This window comes from Desmodus rotundus, chromosome 11 (assembly GCF_022682495.2).
Source record: "Desmodus rotundus isolate HL8 chromosome 11, HLdesRot8A.1, whole genome shotgun sequence".
Lineage (NCBI taxonomy): Eukaryota > Metazoa > Chordata > Mammalia > Chiroptera > Phyllostomidae > Desmodus > Desmodus rotundus.
This window is the reverse complement of record NC_071397.1, coordinates 61104958-61125040: the sequence shown is the minus strand read 5'-3', so window position 1 is coordinate 61125040 and position 20083 is coordinate 61104958. Positions and strand designations below refer to the sequence as shown.

Below are 20083 nucleotides of genomic sequence, written 5' to 3'. Positions count from 1 at the left end.
GATTTCTGGATTTAAATTATGCAATTTTTCTGCTTATAGTTTTGGTGTTATATAATTTATTGTTGTTATTATTATCATTATTATTAGTACTATTATTAAATACTTATGAATTGGCAGGTATAAAGGTAGACCTTTACAAATAAATGAGACTTGAGGTCAAAAATGTTTTTAATCACAGGTTTCAAAAGTTGACATAAGTATATCCCTGTTACCTTTTTTTTAAAAGCATTTACTAGTTTTTAACTCACTCTAGCATGTTATACGCATCAGCACCTGTGCCCATTTAGCAAAGAATTTCAGTACAAATCACTGTGAGTTGAATAGACATCTCTAAGAAGCATTACAATTGTTGCAATATTTTTAGAAACTGAAACAAGGAAATAAACAACTTCAGTAAAAGTGATTTAAATAACAAATAACATCTTTATAAACAGCTTATCTCCTTGAGAACAAAGAATAAACAAGGAGACAAGAGGTTTTTTTTTTTCCCTTCCACTATTAAAGCAGATCACAATATGAATGGGTGAAATGTCATGAATAATTGGAGAAAATCACAGAGTAATCTTCGACAAAAACATCTGATTTATTTAAATTGTCGTTGTTTGTCTTATTAGAACCTTTATTTAACCTTGTTATCCACAATGCAGTATTCAAGCTACTTTATCAAAAATGTACTTTGGAACTAACCATATTTTGAAAAATTTGACTTTCTCAGATGCAAGCAATGGTAATGTAAATCTCCAGTGGCAGCTGTTTTGCATGAGACCTAAATTAATTGACATTGCTGGGGTATCCAACTTTTTGGCATCTCTAGGCCACACATTAAATACATTGCAACACATAATCACAAAAAAATCCCAAAATGTTTTAAGTAAATTTACGATTTTGTGTTGGGCCACATTCTTAGCCATCCTGGGATGCATGCAGCCTGTGGGCTGCAGGTTGGACACCCCTGCATGAGTTTTAGACTGAAAATGCCTGTGAAAAACAATGTTTTGAATCTAGAACAACAGTAAATAAATCAAGTCTTTGAGACATTCTGTCAATAGATTTAAGTTCAGGTTTCTTGTCAAGAGGATCACAGGCTTCCCACTATCACAGTCACCTAGATACAACATTCATTCAATGTCCTCTACTCACAAACCTAGCCAAACACCACCAGGCACTCCTGACCATAGCATTCAAGGCCTCATCTTGTGATTTTTCATCTATGTTCTTTCTCTTTTTTCTAAATAAGATTATTTCCCTATTAATTCCTATGCAGATTCTAGGTATGTCAGGGCTTACCATTGTGTCTAACACTGTTCTAAATGCTTTAAAAATATTAAGTCATTCAAGGCTTATAACAATGCTGTGGGGTAGGTAGTATTGTCCCCACTTTACACCTAAAGAAATGAAGGCGGGGGTGGGGGAGGGAGGTGGGTTCAGCTGGGGTGGGGGGGAGGGAAGGGGAGAAAAGGCATACAATTGTAATTGAATAACAATAAAAATTAAAAAAATTAAATTAAATTAAATTAAAAAAAAGAAATGAAGGCACAGATAGGTAAAGTAACTTTTCTAGGGTTATGTAGATACTAAGGAATCTGCCCATCTCCTCTACCAAGCCCTAATTAAATGGAATTGATTTGCTCATAGTATTGTCTTCAACTTAGGTATATTTGTATAAATATAAAATTCTAGCCAAGAGAAATTTAACATAAATATAAAACATAATTGAAGGGTAATATGTAAATCATGCTAGTATTGTGGATAATGAATAAGAGAGATCAGAGAAAGTAGGCAACATGGAGGTCTCTGCAGTCTAGCATTACCTGAAACTAAGATATGGCAAGGGGAATGAAGGACAGATGAGAAAGGAAAAAAAAAGATGACTCACTATAGGTGAATCATAAACCCCAGTGATTTGAAAAATAATGATAATAATTATACCAAAAAGGATGTAAATATTGGGAATAACTTGGGGGTAAATGGGATGAGATTTATTTTAGACATGTGAATCTGAGTTAGTCAACAGGACAACACACAGAAATAGCATAGGTGTGCCTGTGTGAGTGTGGTGTATTGGGTGGCAAACATTGCGGTGATGTGCCTATACTCGAGGTTGAAGTTAAGAATAGATTTGGGGGCATTAAAAGCTTAGTGGAGCCAGCCTTGGACTAGCAGGCCTGTCAGTCTCTCTACCAAACCAAACACACAGGATCTGGACAAATACACCTCCTGTGAGGATGTGTTCCCAAATGAACGGTTAGATGAGCCTAATTCCTTTGCAAATACTATGAATCAAACCTGATATGCCTAGGAGTATATACCTCTGTGGTTAAGGCCTTTCACTAGAACATTAACACCAATCCACAGAGACCTGCCAGGCCCCTCATCTCCCAATAAATGTCATGGTGTGCTTTGCACACCAACATCCTCCTCTGACCTGGCATCTCACAGACTTCCAGGCTGAGCAGCCCTCAGTTGTTCAGTGCAGTGTTTCTTTGGGTCAAACCAGAGAAACAGGGGCACCTATTTCTCAAGTCCATTCACTTCTTTGCATTCCCACTGCTATTACCTTAGTTCTGCCACAGTGATCTTCTAAACTAAAGATCAGATTAAGTCACTCCCATTCAGTGGTTTCCTTTAGAATGTCTTTAGATAATGTCCAGAACCATAAGTATGGACTGGGACGCCCTTCATGGCCTTGTGCCTCTGGCATTTGTCCTTGGCATATTTTTCTTTCATTCCAGTAGCACTGAACTAAGTATAGCTGTTTCTTCCCTCTGAGCCTCTGCAAGTGCTGATCTGTATCTCCAAAGCATACTTCCCACACACAGGCACACCCAAACCACAGGCACTTTGCTTGTCAGGCATCAACTTCATGTCTCAGTTTTGTTGTCACGTCCTTCTGGAATTCTTCCCCTGTTATCCCCAAGACTGGGCTATGTGACTCTCATAACACTCCAAAGACATGCCCCTGCGATCAGACTGAAAGGTTCTGACAGCAGAAACGGAATCTTGTTTACCACTGCCCCTCTTCTCTGTTCCCTCCTGCCCTAGGACCTATCTGGCATTCCTGAGATTCTCTAGATCCTCCCTACTCAGTGTGTTCTGCAGACCAGTAGCACTGGAATTAACTGGAAATGCAAAATCTCAGTCCTCATCCTAGAGCTCCTGGATCAGAATCTGCATTTTTAGGTCCTCAAGTGATTGATACGTATATTCATGTTTGAGAAACTCACTGCTGTAGTTAACATTAGTGGTTATTTACTTGGAAAGTTGGAAATCCATTTTTTTTTTGAGAGAGAGAAAGAATGCAGTGCGTGGTTAGCAGTGTTCCCCAAGCTGAGGACTTATTTTCACCCCAATCCGGGTTTACATTAACCTTGTCTGGCGTTACATGGTTGAAATCAGTCACTCTGCCTGATGTCAGGGTTCTTCTATCTCCAAAGGAATCCTGTGCCTACTTTTTTCAGAAGTCAAACACTTGACTAGGGATAGAAATTGCTCACTCATGGCTGCTTTTGACTCTCCCAGACATTGCATCCAATGTCATCTATCAGAGGAGTCTCTCCTCCCAGGGATGGATCTGCCTCATATCCCTGATCTCTGAGCATTTCTCAGCCTTTGACTACTGTACTCAGCATTGGCTAGAAACAGCCATGGAAAATGTAGCCTCAGAACAAACACAGTAATGAATTTCAGAGCACAGCAGCTGAGGCCATAGGTTGTGTTTCCTGAAGCTAGAGATCTGAAAGGCACATTCTCATGACTACCACAAAGAGAAAGAAGATATAGGAAAAAAGGAGTAATTGATGGAGGAGAACCTGAAAAAAGCAAGACCGGATGGCTCTGACTCGATACAACCAGCTTGGCACTGCCTAATTCACCAATACAGAAGAGGCACTAAATCACAAAAAATATAACAAGGGTAGGATTTTATGTATTTTGGAAAAGAAATTTTCTAAGGGATCTCAGGGTGGGAAAGACTGCTCCAAGGGCAATCATGAATGCCTAGAACCCAATGTGCTCACTGAGAGTGAGAGTCAAGTTACCAGCAGGTTTATTTTGCTGAATGGGGCAGGCTAGCATGGCCTGGCTAGCTCCTGGGAACACAGTCTCTTCTTTAAATAAAACTGTGAACAAATATACAAATAAATCAGTATGAAGATGTGTTCAACTAAAGTACAGGCCTCGAGAGACTCCAAACTTGGACTGTCCAGGGAGCAACCATGTGCTGACTTCTCCCTGACTGTGGAAGTAGGAGCGTTAACCTTTGAGAGGAGAAAGAATATTTGATATGCTACTGGAACAGATTGACATCATCTCCAAAACCTGATACTGGAATTTCATCTGGTGTCTAACAGTTCCGTTCTGACACTAACTGCCTGGAGTTAGCACAGACCCCAAATTTAAGGACTCAGTCCCACAAGACTGTCCCTACTTAAAGACACCAGCCACAAATGGGATGCCTACGCTACCCACTTCTTTCCAGATGACTGCAAATTAGAGGCTCATACTCATGACCCTTTCCCCTTCCCCTTCAATATTTCACAAATGCATATATCCTTTGGTCAGTGATTCTACTTTAAAAATTTATCCTACAAATTTCATCCCACATGTTTGGGATGACATTATATTCAAGGTTGTTCTTGCAGCATTGTAATAGTGAAAGGCTGAGATCACCATATACATATTCATGAGTAGGGGACAAATTAAATTATGGCATATCATGTAATGAAGTACTTTGCTGCTTCAAAGTACACTAGATGTGGGTCTATCTTCAAGATATTATTAAGGGAAATAAAGTACAAAAGTATATCCTATTAAGCCATTTCTGTTAATATATGCACACACATATATTTTATGTGCTAGAATTCTTCTGGAAGAATCCAAAGATACACAAGAAACTGGTAACAGTGGCTGTCAATACAAAGGGGACGTAGATGCCTAGAGACAGGGATGGGAGGCAGATTTTTCAATGAATAATCTAAATGCATATTGACTTTTGAATCAGGTAAATGCTTTATTTAAAATTAACAAGCAAACCACAGTGCTTATAAATAACTTCAATGCTAAATTTGAAAATTCCCACACCTTCAAAAGCTGGAGTGACCTGGACCTACCTCACACTCTGAGTTCTGAGGGTGACGTGTTGTAAGCTGTTGGTTCAGTGGTGAGGAAGGAGATACTGAGCTGCATGGTTTTTACTTTTCCTTGTGCAGCACGAAGTGAGGTGACTTGCTGAGAGTAAGGAAAAGGGTACAAATACGAGAAGAGGAGAGGATAAAGTAAGAGATTGCTGAGGTATGCTGAAGGGTCAACTGAAGTTGGAAACCATAAATTTGCAAAGGTGCTAGTTGGTTTGGGGTTTTCTTTGGGAATGCTCAGAAGCCAGGGAGTTGGGGTTTAGTAAATAGGTCAGAGAGTGAGAACTGAAATGCTTTGAACTGGAAAGATGATATAAAAGTGGCCATGTCTGGCCCTTTGAAGTTTCCAAGTCTGCATTATGTTTGCCACAATTCCAGAGTCTGACTCTTTGGAGGTCCAGCTATTTGGTTTAATCATTTTCCTCAGAGGTGATCAGGCCTGGGGGAGTGATGCATTAGTCAAACTCACAAGAGACTGCTTGATGAAACAGAACTTCCATTGTACAAATTTAAAAAGAAAATATAAACCAACTGCTCCCATAAGACAGCATCTCCTTTTGCCTATAAGAGAGTCTTCACAGGAAATGACCATTACTATCAGCTAACTGTTCAGTGATTGTGGGAAGAAGAGGAATCTCAAGGACCAAAGACATCAAGCTGTGATAATCTAATCTAATCAAGGAAGACAACTCTCAAGGTGCCCAGAGTAATACAAGCACAGTGACAATTACTTTTCTAGAATTTGTCGGTTAGGAAAACACAAAATTGGTTATAGGTTTCTCAGTAACATATTAACCCATCCTTACAATATGTTTGTGTCTTCCGATCCCTCCCCCCACTTTGATTGCCACCCTTTCTAGAGTTACCAGTGTTAACAGCCTGGTGTGTATCCTTCCACACAAAAATACACACATATAAAAGTACATATATATACCCACAGGGTTTTGTTTATTTACCAAAATGGAATCATAGTACACAGATTATTCTGTGACCCTCACTTACCAAGACATCATGGGTATTCCTCTTGTAATTCTAATAACCAAAAAATAGTTCTAATATTCTAAGAAATAAAAACAGGACTGTTCTATTTGTTCAAAGTATTATATAATTTGAATATACTATATTTCAAGCATTTTCTTATTAATAGGCCTTCAGGCCATTTACAGTTTTTGCCACTACAAATAGAGCTGTAATAAATGTACCTGTACTTACATATGTAAGTACTAAGGCCTCTTGCAGCAAAAGTCAGATTTGGGGACCAAAGTGTCCTGAGTATTTTTAATTTTGCTAAATACAATCAAATTACTTTTCCCAAAGGTTGCGACAATTCAGACTCATGTCATCCAAGTAAGAGTGCCTGTTTCCCTACATTGTCCCTAACACTGCATGCTACTGTTCTTTATTTTTGCCAGTATGATAGAAAATAGTATTTCATGTTTGCTTTATCGTATTTATTTGATTAGTGAGGTTGAAGAGTTTTAAGCTTATTGTGCATTTTGCTTTACCTAAGAAACAGCATAAAATAGTGTTTAAGTGTATAAATTCTGGAGCTAGTTTTGACATTTTATGCTGAGTAATCTTTAAGTTATTTAGCCTCGGTGCCTCAGTTTACCCACTTGTGAAATGGAGACAATAATGGTATTCACTTATAAGATTGTTCTGATTTGATGTTTATTATGCAAAAAACATGTAGAAGAATACTTACACCCTTTGCCTATTTTTCTACGGGGTTGTCTTTTTCTTATCAATTTCTTGGAGTTCTTTTTATATTAGGAATATTAGCCTTTTACTATTCTATTTGTTATATACACATATAGTTCCTTCAATTTTTTATTATGCTTTTAACTATATAATTTTTATTGAAAAATTTATGTACTTGAATGACTTTTTCTTTATAAGCTTATTTCCCACATTGCTTAGGAAGCACTATCTTATCCGAGGTTATACAACTTTCCTCCTAATTATTTTTCTTAATATACTTATTTTTTAAATTTAAATCTGGAATTTTTTCATATATGATAAAATAGAAGGGACCATCTCTGGGGTCCCTCTATTCCTATGGGTGGTCTGCAACTTTTTTCTTCATTTCCCATAGTCCCAGTAAGATAAAAAATATCTTATTGGACATCCAACTGTTTCAACACTGTCTCCCCAAGGAATTGAAATGCTTCTTGTTATATATCACGTTCTCTACTGAGATCTGTTTCTATACTCCATTTTATATAGAGCCCAAATGACACTCTTGTTTATAGAGATTTTAGAGTAAATTTTAACATTTGGTAAAGCAAATCCCACTTTAAGGTTTTTTTTACTTCCATAATCTTCTTGGTTATTCTCCAACATATGAATGTGAAAAAAAAATCTTCTCCAGTACTACCTACCCACCCAAGGCAGAGGGGAGGGGTAAACCAACCACACTGGGATTCTAATTATAATTGCCTTATTAATTTTGGATGAAGTGACATTTTTCTGATATTAATTCCTTCTATATAGGAACATGGACTCTTTTTTTATATAGGTTTTGATTTATGGCCTTTAATAAAATTTATAATTTTGTTCTTCTAGATCCTGTTCCTTCCCTCATAGTATTTTTTCTTTTTTAACTTTTGGTCAATGTTGTGAATAGGGTATTTTTTCCATCTCCATTCTAACTACACATTTCCTAGACAGAGAAAAATTATAGATTAAGTCTTTACTGTTATTTAGCCACTAAATTCTCTAGTTAATTCTAGCAGCTTATTCTTTTTGTATTTTTCTAGGAATACCACCAAAAACATGAAGCTAAGTTTTTCCCGATGTTTCTACTAGGAAGCTCTTCTTTAGGCTGTATGACTGCTATGCTGCTTGTTACGCTGCTGTCCTTTATAGCTGTTCTCCCAAAGCACTCAACTGTTGCTGCTGCCTGTGGCTGCTGTAATGTGGCCAACAATGAATGAAGCAGAAGCTTTTTATGAAAATACGCCATGATTGTTTTGTTCAGGTGTCGAGGATAACAACACAATACAGTGTGGTTCATGGTCTCTTAAATTCAAAGTCATCTCTACTCATTTCTTGAGCTCATACCAGTCAAATTCTCATTTGGTCTCTTGCAGTAGGAGACAGGCCCAGCAGGGAGTCCTGTCTGGGCATACTTAGTCTGATATTACCCTTGTACTTTGAAAGAGAGAGATACTCAGGGAGGACTTCCCTGACCACCCTGTCTAATGAGCTTGTCTCAGTCACTATCACATTATCCAGTTTTATTTTCTTTATAACACCAATCATATTGGCAGGTAAATTATTTATTGATTTAGTTGTCTCCCCCAAGATATATTAGACTATAAACCTGACGAGATCAGAGAATTTCCATGTCTTACCCTTCTCTCTTTAGTATCTAGAATTGAAAATACCTAGTAGGTCTTCAAGTTTGTTGAATCAATGAATGTTGAGGTTTTTTTGGAAATAATCATATCATATTTAAGTAATTTCTGTATTTCAACTGCTTTTAGTGTTATTAGGAATGGTTGCTAGTGATCTGGACAACTTCCCATTTTAAGGGACAGATCATTTAAGGTAAATTGGTTTCTGAAACAACATAAAAAATTCAAAAAGAGTTGAGGAACTATACAACATTAAGGGAACTAACTCTCCAGACAGGAACAGAAATTTATCCTTTTAACTCAATGCTCAGAACCTGCATTCACTACAGATGAACTACGTACGTTATACTTTCGTCTACTTTTCATTTCTTATAAAGTTTTATATGAGTTTCATTTCAAATGCTGTAGAGATACGTTTGCCACTTTTTTATTTTTTATCTTGCCGGGACTATGGGAAATGAAAGAAAAATGTTGCGGATCACCAAACATTAGGGCGTTCAAGGCAGGTTTCACCCTACATATTATCTGTCATTTTGTTTCAGCGGGCCACCAGTCAAAAAAGGTTTGATCCTAGATTTCGCAAGTTTTTTTTTATTCCACTGTCCTATTTTACAGCCTTCAATTTATTAAAGCATACACGTGTCTGGTGCAACTCTCAAAGTTGGTATCAAAATTATTGAGGCACGCTTAATGGTTATCTCGAAAGGCACATTCAGTGGTTCACAGTGAGACGGTGAATAGACTGGCATACAGTTAGCGGAGGCGGTTTGTTTCGATAGCCCGCAAACCTCTCATACCTTGCCTTTTAAATTTTGGCCCCACAGTTGCAAACGGCGCTAAGCCAATTCTGTCGTTCTTCCCAGCGCTCCAGGCCCAGGACGTCACAGAAGAACTGGAAGCGCCCGCCCCCGCACCCCTGGGTCCTGCCGCACCCTGTCCGCATTCCCACAGCAACGCGCTCGCCCGGTGCATTGTGGGCGCTGTAGTCTGACCGGAACCTGCTTATGACTACAAGTCCCGTGACTCCACTACCGTTCCTCTGAGTCCCCCGCGCTCCTCTGCGGCCTCAGCAGGGCCTCCCGGACCCACGGCGCAGCATTCTGGCGTGTCAGCTGTCTCTTCCCTGGGCTCGCTAGACGGAAGCCAGAGGGGCGGGGGTGGAGCTTCACGCACACGGGGTGAACGCCCTCTCTGCGTGCTCGTTCGCTCCGCCACCGCTGCGCTCGAGCCCGGTGTCCCCGAGGCGGCCAGCAGCGGCGGCGGCGGTGGAACGCGGCGGGGGCGGAGGGAGCCCACGGCGGTGGCTGCTGCAACTGCGAAATGGCGGAGACAGTGGCAGACACCCGGCGACTGATCACCAAGCCGCAGAACCTGAACGACGCCTACGGGCCCCCCAGCAACTTCCTTGAGATCGATGTGAGCAACCCTCAGACGGTGGGGGTCGGCCGGGGCCGCTTCACCACCTATGAAATCAGAGTCAAGGTGAGGCCATCTTTCCCCCCCTGTAACAGTGAGACTTTTCCGGCCATCCCGGGTCATTCCCAGCAGACCCAGAAGCGGATCCCCTTAGGCAGCTAAAGCAGCCCAGGCCAGGATCAGCCGGATGACTCTGTAGGGCAGCCGTGTCCGCGGGCGGGGTCATGGGCCAGGGCTCCTTTTTGTGTAGGGCTTGTTTGGGGGCTGCAGACGAGCTGTGCCCAGCGCTGGTACTTGGAGAAGGTGCTCGAAGAACAGGGCGTGGGTTGGACACCGCTTGCCCTTCAACCAGCTGATCCGGGAATGACATTTGAGTAGGAAAGAGGTAGATCTTTCGAGAACGCAGAACACAGCCCTTCAGGAAGGGAGGTAGATGTGACTGAGATAAGGGTTTTTGCGCAAAGTTGGAGCCTTCCCAGTTTTCTTTTACTGGACACTTCCCTCCTAGAGGTGGCCGAGCCAAGCTGGTTACTTTTGGCTCTTCCTAAGCCACCAGACTGAGCTCGTTTGTACACTTTTCTGAACAGAACCTAGTGGAAGTTTACAAAAGCCTGACAAATTTGGTAGGGCTCAGCCAGCTGAGACAGTGATTGGAAATGATTGATTGATCTTAACGTTCTGGGCCACCAGCGTCTGAGGTGTGGGGACTGTTGCCTACCTCACAATTCAAAACTACAGCGCTTTTACAAAAGCCTATTCAGTTAGGGATCTTGCTCCATTAATTTCGAGATTTGCACTTCACTGAATGAATGAATCAGCTGGAGTAGAAACACACTTGTAATTTTATAACCGGTGTCTGTTGGCAATAAGGAATTCAGATGATTTGAAAGATGCTAATTGGGAATAGTGCTTCACTTTCACTCTGTGGTTCATCCTTATGTGTGGAAGTATCTTTAAAAATTAATTACATAAAATGGATCCAGCTGTTAAAGATGACAACAACAGCAAATTATTTTATTAAAAATTAAGCATAATAGTTTAGAGTAATCAAAATTTACAGAAGTTACTATTAACATTTAAGAGGAATAATTTCTCATTAACTTACACACTTTGTAGTAAAAACAAAACGTGAAATTAACTTTCTTACCCAATTTTAAGTGTACAGTTCAGTAGTGTTAAGTATATTCGTATTATTGTAAAACAACGCATTTTAAAAAAATGATTTACTTATGTAGTGTTGCTTAAAAAATTAATCTTCAAACTTTAGTTTAAGATATAACACTAACAGTTTAATGATACAAGCGACCCCTACCTCCCTACTCACATGTGTAAAATGTGACCCATAACCAGTCTTGTTACAGCGAAACTACAAATCCAGGCTCCATTGAACCTAGGGAAGTGCATTACCACCTAAGCCTAGTGAGAAACTGGGCCTTTCTTAAAACTTTTGCAATGACTTTGGATTGTCTTAAATATATGGCATATTGTTGACTAAAAAGAACTTCCCCTTTTACCCTTATTCACCTTCCTTTCTTTTGCTGAAATAGAACTTGGTATTCCTGTTTCTAAATTTCCATAGCTAGTACTTCCTGTCACACAACTGAAGTGGAGTCTCCTGCCTACACTTCCTTCCTCCATTTAATTTTGTGTTTATCTTGCTGAGTGCCTTATATTAAAGACTCTAATCTGATAATTTAATTATTTTTAAAATATATCTGACACTCATTACCAAACAGCTGATGTGACACTTAAAAATAAGTTGTGTTTATGGTGTGATCATTTGCATTTTAAAGGAAATAATCCCTTTTGAGTTACAGAAATAACAAAGTATACACATACACTGGTTTGTATTATGTAAAACAGTTTGTTGTGTGTTAATGACTGTTACAATCATAAATGCAGGTGCCCTATAAGAAAATGTAATTGGGTTTCTAATGCTTATAAAATGCCATTGTGGTTTCTCTTAATATGTAATGTGTTAAAACTCAGGACACTATTTAGTAAGACAGTAGGTTTTATTTTAAGCAGCATATGGTTTTTGAGAGTAATTAGTCACCTTAAGGCAGAATGACCAGTGAAATTTGAACAGGTAAATCATGTTGTAATGGTTGTTATTACTACTCTTATAAACTGTCGCTGCTCTCCCAGGCCCCTACTGCCTGCCTTTTGCTATTGAATTTGTCATGTGGCAAGCCATTTTACTTTCCAGAGTTTGGGCCCTTAAAGTGTCTTACAGTTACTCTTTAATTCTGGTCTTGAGAAAAATGTTCAATTTTATAGGATCTGATTGAAATTACCCTAATTCACAGAGTAATTTTATCTGGATGGTGGTACTTTAGAATGCGAGTTTCTCAATCTCCATTTATCTTTTGATGTGAGGATAGTGTTTAAGACTATTAGAATTGCTTGATTAATATCTTTGGGTTTTTGAAAATAATTGGTAGTGTTAATGTTTTTTAAAATTGTTTTAATAGGTAGGTACAGCAGAGAGCACCGTAAATGATTAAAGCTTTAGGAAAGCTTGGGATCTAGAATTATTTTGGCATATTAAGGAGAAGTCTAAAGGAGAAATTCAGTCACCGCTTATGAAGTTTGTGCTGTAATGTAACTTTAATTTTCTGGAGATTTTATTTAAAGTCTGTTGTACTGAGAGACAACTGTTTTGAACAGTAGTGAAGTTAAGGGCCTTTCTGGAGCTCTGACTTGAAAGACTGGATTTACTATTTATTAGCAGAGTTAAGTACAAAAACTAAACTCCACTTTCCCGTGGCAGAAGAAGTATGCCAATAATAGTGCCTACCTCATAGGACTGGGTGAGATAACACACATAACTCTCTTTAGCACAGTGACTGGTACATAACAAGCACTCAAAAGTTACCTCTTTCTCTTTTTTCCTTTCTTTAAACATTCTTACTGAATTTATTAGGATGACATTGGTTAATAAAATTATATAGGTTTCAAGTGCACAGCTCTATAACATACCATCTGTATTTACATTGTGTGTTCACCCCCCAAAGTCAAGTTTCCTAAAGGTTACCTCTTTCTAAATACAGATATCTTCTAAATTAAAAGTCAATGAACAACTAACTATGTTCACTGTGTTAATATGCAGGTGAGTTACTAAAACCATTAGATGATCCCATCAAGAAGCCTACTTGGCCTGAAAGTATATTTTCATTGAGGCATACAAGGGGGGACCTAAAGAAGAGAAAAGGAATTACCTTCTTGAGGGTGGGCCCCATGTATAGTACAGGCTTTCCCTACTAGGTGAATGTTCTAGGAACCCATCTGTATCACTGTACCAGCTGGCGTTGTTGTGAGAGTCTGCATTCAGCTTCAGTGAATTTTTTTTGACCACTCTTTCAGTGTGTTTGCCCATTTCATGATAGGTGATTTATGAGCACACCTGCCCACACCATGTGGAGTGTTGAGCAGTGTTTGGCAAAAAAACCCAACATGACCCCAGTGCCCCACCCCTCCTATCCACCCAGTCTCACCCCGAGCAACGTTTTTTCCTTTGTGTCCCTGGATGAAAGAAGTCCTCCAAGGGAAACATTTTGCCAATATGGAAGAAGTGAAATAAAAAATGGTAGAATTACCCTAATTCTACCATTAAATACTAAAAGGCATTAAAATCAACGAGTTTTAAAAACTTTTGAGCAGTAGAAAACACATTTTTTTTTTTTTTTTTTGGAAAAAACATCTTGATAGGTGTATTGAATCAAATGGGGAGTACTTTGCAGGTGACCGAAGTTTAAACACGTACGAATAAATACAAAATTCTTTATAAATAAATTCTGGGGGTTTTTTGGGTCCCTTCTCGTATGTAGTACTTTAAAAAAGCCATCCTGTTTACTACTTAAGTAGGGTTTTTTCTTTCATGTTTTACATTTTTATTATACTTTGTGTGATTCCATGTGGAAAATTTTGATACCATTTATAATGTGGCAAATGTCACATTAAAGACAGAAAATTTTAAATAGAATATTCCATACTTTAAGGTATTATCACTCCTATTTTACTGTACTAGTATTTTTTTCCAGATTTATTGAGATAAAATTGGAATACAACACTGTGTTCAGGGTGTATAATGTAATGATTTGTTATATGATATATTGTGAAACGATCACCACATTAAGTTTAGTTAATATTTATCACCTTACATAATTACACAAGTAGCCTTTTGAAGTTGAGGCCTATTTAAAAATAAAGCTGAGTAAAGTTTGCTAATAAAATTATGACAAGAGAGGTGGTTAGTAAAAGTAACATCTTGACAGTGTTTGCCTTTCTAAACCTGTGTTGGTGATTTTTCTACGAGTGAATCCTCTAGTTTTTAAAAAAAAATACATTTTATTGATTGTGCTATTATAGTTGTCCCATTTTTTCTCCCCTCTATTCCACTCTGCTCCGCACACTCCTCCCATGAACATTATCTTCCCCCCTAGTTCATGTCCATGGGTAGTACGCATAAGTTCTTTGGCTTCTCCTTTTCCTATATGATTCTTAACCTCCCCCTGTCTATTTTGTACCTACCATTTATGGTTCTAATTCCCTGTACCTTTTCCCCCATTCTCCCCCCTTCCCCCCCACTGATAACCCTCTCCATTTCTGTGATTCTATTCCTGTTCTACGTGTTTGCTTAGTTTGTTTTTGTTTTTGTTTAGGTTCAGTTGTTAATTGTGAGTTTGTTGTCATTTACTGTTCATATTTTTTTAAGTTTTTTTGAAAGATTTTATTTATTTTTAGAGAGGGGAAGGGAGGGAGAAAGAGAGGGAGAGAAACATCAGTGTGTGGTTGCCTCTCACGCACCTCGCACTGGGGACCTGGCCTGCAACACAGGCATGTGCCCCAACTGAAAATCAAACCGGCAGCCCTTTGGTTTGCAGGCCAGCACTCAATCCACTGAGCCACACCAGTGAGGACTACTGTTCATATTTTTGATCATCATCTTTTTCTTAGACAGGTCCCTTTAACATTTCATATAATAAGAACATGGTGATGATGAGCACCTTTAACTTGACCTTTATCTGCACTCCCAATCTAAATGATAGTTTTGCTGGATAGAGTAATCTTGGATGTAGGTCTTTGCCCCTTCTTGGCTATAAGGTTTCTTTTGAGAAATCAGCTGATAATCTTATGGGAACTCCTTTGTAGGTAACTGTCTCCTTTTCTCTTGCTGCTTTTAAGATTTTCTCATTAACTTTAATCTTGGGTAATGTAATTATGATGTGCCTTGGTGTGTGCTTCCTTGGGTCCAACTTCTTTTGGGCTCTCTGAGCTTCCTGGACTTCCTGGAAGTCCATTTCCTTTGCCAGATTGGGGAAGTTCTCTTTCATTATTTTTTGAAATAAGTTTTCCATTTCTTGCTCTTCCTCTTCTCCTTCTGGCACCCCTATGATTTGGATGATGGAGTATTTAAAGTTGTCCCAGAGCTTCCTAAGCCTCTCCTTTTTTTTTTTGAATTCTTGTTTCTTCATTATTTTACGGTTGAATGTTTATTTCTTCTTTCTGCTCCAAATCATTGATTTGAGACCTGGTTTCCTTCCTTTCACTCTTGGTTCCCTGTGTATTTTTCTTTATTTCACTTTGTACAGCCTTTGCTTTTTCCTCTATTTGCAACCATACTCAACTATTTCTGTGAGCATCCTGATTAGCAGTGTTTGGAATTCTGCATCTGATAAGTTGGCTATCTCTTCATTGATTAGTTCTATTTTGGGGGTTTTGATCTGTTCTTTCATTTGGGCTATATTTTTTTGTCCTGGTGAATGTGTTTCATTGTAAGGGGCGGAGCCTTAGGTATTCACTGAGAAGGTCAACCCATTTGGCTGCGTTGTGGGGCTGAATGTGGGGGAGGGGTATGAGAGGGAACAGTGCCACTTGCTCTCTGCTGGCTTTCAGTCACATCCGCTGCTATCCACAAGCAAATTGGGCCCTTCTGGTGCTGATTCCCTGGGTGGGTGGGTGGGTGGTTTTGTGTATGTTCTGGAACCCCATGGGTTTCTCCAACAAACTCTCCTGTAAGGTTGGGAGTTTCCCCCACCACTGCAAACCCCACAGATTTTTACAGCCAGAGGTTTTGAGACGGTATTTTCCTGTGCTGGAAACGCTGGGTTGTGCAACCTGTATTGCTCCCCAGTAGTTCCTTCCGGTTTATCTGCTCCCAGATGTTGGACCTCCCGGTCCACCAGCCACTGCATCACTCATCCCAGGCTCCAGCCCCAGCCTCTCCAAGCATTCTTTCCCTCCTTTCCTCCCAACTTACTGTTTCCACCCCTCCTACCAGTCTGGATGAATGTCTTTCCTTTAACTCCTTGGTTGTTGGACTTCCATACAGTTCGATCTTCTGGCAGTTCTGGTTATTTTTTGTTTTGAAATTTGTTGTCCTCCTTTTGGTTATGCGAGGAAGCAAAGTGTATCTACCAATGCCTCCATCTTGGCCGGAAGGATGGAGTCCCTAATTTCTCATTGGAAGCTGTTAATATCCAGATTGAGAGCTGAGGAATAAATTAATTTTTAGACTTGTTTTTAGGATTCATAAGCATGTATTTATTAGAGAGCTAAAATAATATTTTGAACAGTCAAGGCATTTTGGTGCCAAAGGACATCTGCACAATAAATGTGGCTTTTTCAATTGACCATGAGATGTTGTGTGATATACATCTTAGCTGCCAGCTATGGCTGACTTCCAGGACCTCTGTCAATGAGAGGCATGTGGCCAACTTGGAAGATTCTTACCTAACGCATCCCTCAAGATGGGGGGAAGGGAGGCAGTGGCAATTAAAAGATAGTCCTGTTTTATTTGAGTTGTTAGGGACTCTATTCTATACTGTTCATTTTAACAGATTAGAGAACCAAAGCACAGAGGTTGTCTCTCACCCAGAGTAAGTTTGTTTCATTGTCTATAGCTTCCTTTGGTTCCTGTATCTTCCACAAGCTCCTAGAGGACTGGGTCTGTTCATAATTACCCTTACTTAACCCCTGGCACTGTGTTTGGCACATAGTGATACTTGTGGCTGTGTGAAGTTTAGGAAGGTTAAGTAACTTGCCCAAAGTCTCAGCTGTTAAGTGGGCAGAACTGGGATTTGAATCTAGATTTCCTGACCTTCAGAGCCCATATTTATACTTTAGTTCTCACTGGATATTCAGAGTACCTGAGGAGCTTTTGAAGTCATGGAGATTCTCTTTTTCTTGGAGATTTCTAATTGGAATGGGGTGGGATCTGGGAAATGGCAGTTTAAAAACCGCCCAGCAAGGGCACTTTATTGATATATGCAGCAGCTGTTCCTGGTTGCACTGTGCTCTCTGTGTTCGAGAAATGATAGGTAGCAGAGAAGTATGAGGAAAATACTATGGAGTCACTATAATTGGTGGCCTTGATGGGGTTGAAAAAGGCAAATTCTGCAAATAAAACAACAATAACAAATGTAGCAGATTCTGACAGAAGAAAGGAAAACCAGTGACATTTACCAAAGGTAGAAAACTGTTGCACTGGTGAGAGGTGGGGGGCTCAATTGGTTCAAGAGTCCTCCCTTGCTCCAAAATGCTGTGGGCTTGATAGATGCCTGGTTGGGGATGTTTCTCTCCCCCCCCCTTTCCTCCCTCCTTCCTCTCCTCCATTCTTCCCTCCCTTCCTCTCTCTATAAAATCAGTAAAAACATATCCTTGGTGATAATTTTTTTTTAAAGGGTAGAAAACTGTTTTTTGGAGGGGAGGCAATTTAGATACTATCTGAAAGCTTGCCAACCGTTACAACTTAGTTTGGGGGGAAGAAGGGAGCCATTGACTATATTCAGCCAAACCAGTTTTTTTGCCTGGCTTGTACCATCCATGTCCATATTCTTGTGTAATAATCATGGAAGTAAGCCAGAAGTCAAGAAAAGACAAAATATATATCCATTTAAGAAATAAATCTCTATATTTTAATAATATCTACACACTACAGCTTTAAAGTAGAAAGTCTAAAAGGGCTTAACGTTTAGCTCTCACAGTGATTCCATGTAGTAGAGGTTTTCCACTCCTCACCTTCATAGACCTACTTACGGGAGAAAGAGAGGGAGGCAGAGGGAGGGAGGGAAGGAAAGGAAGGAGGAAAGGCAGAAGAAAAAGAAAGGAAGGAAAGAGGCACTGAACTGTTATTTTTAGATACGTTGATGTTTGTACCATATTCTGCTTCCATGTAAGCAGAGTCAGCAGTTTTTTGAACATCAAATGAGGAAGATGGTGTCCAAGAAAAAGCAATACTATAATCTTGGAACTGCTGTGTCCTACTTCTTTAAAGAAATATTTAACTTTGGAATTTGGACATGGTAGGAAAGTGTGACATTGGCTACAGCTTGCCAGAAAAGTTGTATCTGTTAGAATGTAGCCTTTCTGGCCGTGACAACCTCCCCATGACAGCATGCCTCTTGCCAAGGATCGCCTTCATCCCTCTCCAGCAGAGAAGAGGAAACTTTAAGAAGTTCCTGGTGCAGAGCCCCAGTTCCTACTCCATGGATGTGAAATGCCCAGGATACTATAAATCACCACCACCTTCAGCAACACACAAACGGTAGTTTTTTGTGTTGGCTGCTCCACTGTCCTCTGTCAGCCCACAGGAGAAAAAGCAAGGCTTGCAGAAGGATGCTTCTTCAGAAGGAAGCAGCATTAAAAGCACCCTGAGTCAAGATGAGTGGGGAACTATCCAACAAACACCTTTTGGATTAAAAAAAAAAAAGAAGAATGTAGTTTGGTCTGTTCTCACAGAGGCCTAAAAAATACAAGCAAAGTTTGTTGTTTTACATGAAGAGGTCTCGGACAATGCACGGAATGCACTGCTGATATTGTGGCGAATGGCCTCCAATATCATATCCACATTCTAGCCGAGGGAAAGGCGTATTCCTGCCTATTGCCACATATAACCACAAAGGAAGCTGGAAAATTTAGTCTAGTTGGGCAGCCCTGTGAAGAAAGGAACAGACACTGTTGTTTGCTTTGCCACAGTAGCCAATATGTGATTGGGATTGGCTTTTTTAGGGTGTGGCTTTAACAACATTCTGATCATCTCTCCTAATTCTTTCTTTTTTGCTGATGTCTAAAATTCAAAAGTCTTGAGAAAGTTCACTGGATTTGGAAGAAATAAAATTGAGCTCTCATTAGTTTTGTTAATCTTCAGTGTGAATGAATTTTTATCACTTTCTGAGAATTAATTTTTATGGGTAGAAAAAGGAGAGAAGCATGAAGACATGCTAAATCTGACAGGGATATATCACAGGATTGAGTTACTGAGAGTAGATAATTCACATTTTTGTTGTTGTTGTTGGCTTCAGTGACTGTTTAAAACTGTGTAGGCATCTTTACCTAGGTTCAGCATTTTAGTTGATGACATTAAATGATTTCGAGCCACCAAAATAAGTGATATCAGTGTCTTGACCAGAGAATCTTAGGAAGACTTGAAATAATTTCTATAAAATTTCTTTGTGTCTTACAATATTGGAATGATCACTTTCTAATTCTTTGGCTCTAGACTTTGATTTTTTCACTAATGTCTCTGTTTGTTTGGCTTTTCTAAAGTTATTTCCGTACCTGCCCCCTTTACCTTGTTTGCTTTTTGTTTTTTCCATTCCTGCCTTTGTGGGATGAGCTTCTCTGTTCTATTGTAAGTTTGTGAATTCTAGCCCATACAGAGAAACAAAAGAGTCTCAAAGTCCCCCTCCTTGTGTCTAGTTCTGAGTGTCTCAATCTTGTTTTGCCTTGGCATTATTGATTATCTCCAGGTGGAAACAGAACTAAATAAAAAGCTTGTTGGCTAGGCATATATTTATGTATCACCAGGTCTTTGTTTAAATTTACACCCAAAAATTTCTCCCATATTGTATCACTGAGAACCTTCTTAAGACATTAATGAGCCTAGAGCAGGGGTCAGCAAGCTGAGGGCTTCCCTGTTTTTGTAATATTTTATTGGAACATAGCACACTTGTTTGTTTACATGTTATTTATGACCACTTGTGCACTAACGGCAGTGTTGAGTAGTTGGGATAGCCTAAAATATTTACTGTCATGCCCTTTGTGAAAGTTTGCCAATCCCTGGTGTAGAGATTATGAGGCATAGTGGAAATGAAAAACACTTGGCGAGTCTTAATTTCAGATGATTGAGGAAATGGTAGTTAATTATAATAATGCTAGTTAGGTTTTTTCCCT

The 20083-nt window shown here is 39.4% G+C and overlaps 1 protein-coding gene across 1 annotated transcript in view; it reads left to right on the top strand.

Annotated features, from left to right (window-relative positions):
* Window positions 1–9577: 9577 nt before the first annotated feature.
* SNX3 (sorting nexin 3) overlaps window positions 9578–20083 on the top strand; it is a 39546-nt gene continuing 29040 nt past the window's right edge. Inside the window, exon 1 of the mRNA XM_024551785.4 lies at window positions 9578–9973. Within this exon, the coding sequence (XP_024407553.3) occupies window positions 9812–9973 (162 nt within the window). The 5' untranslated portion in view covers window positions 9578–9811. The remainder of the gene's footprint in view (window positions 9974–20083) is intronic.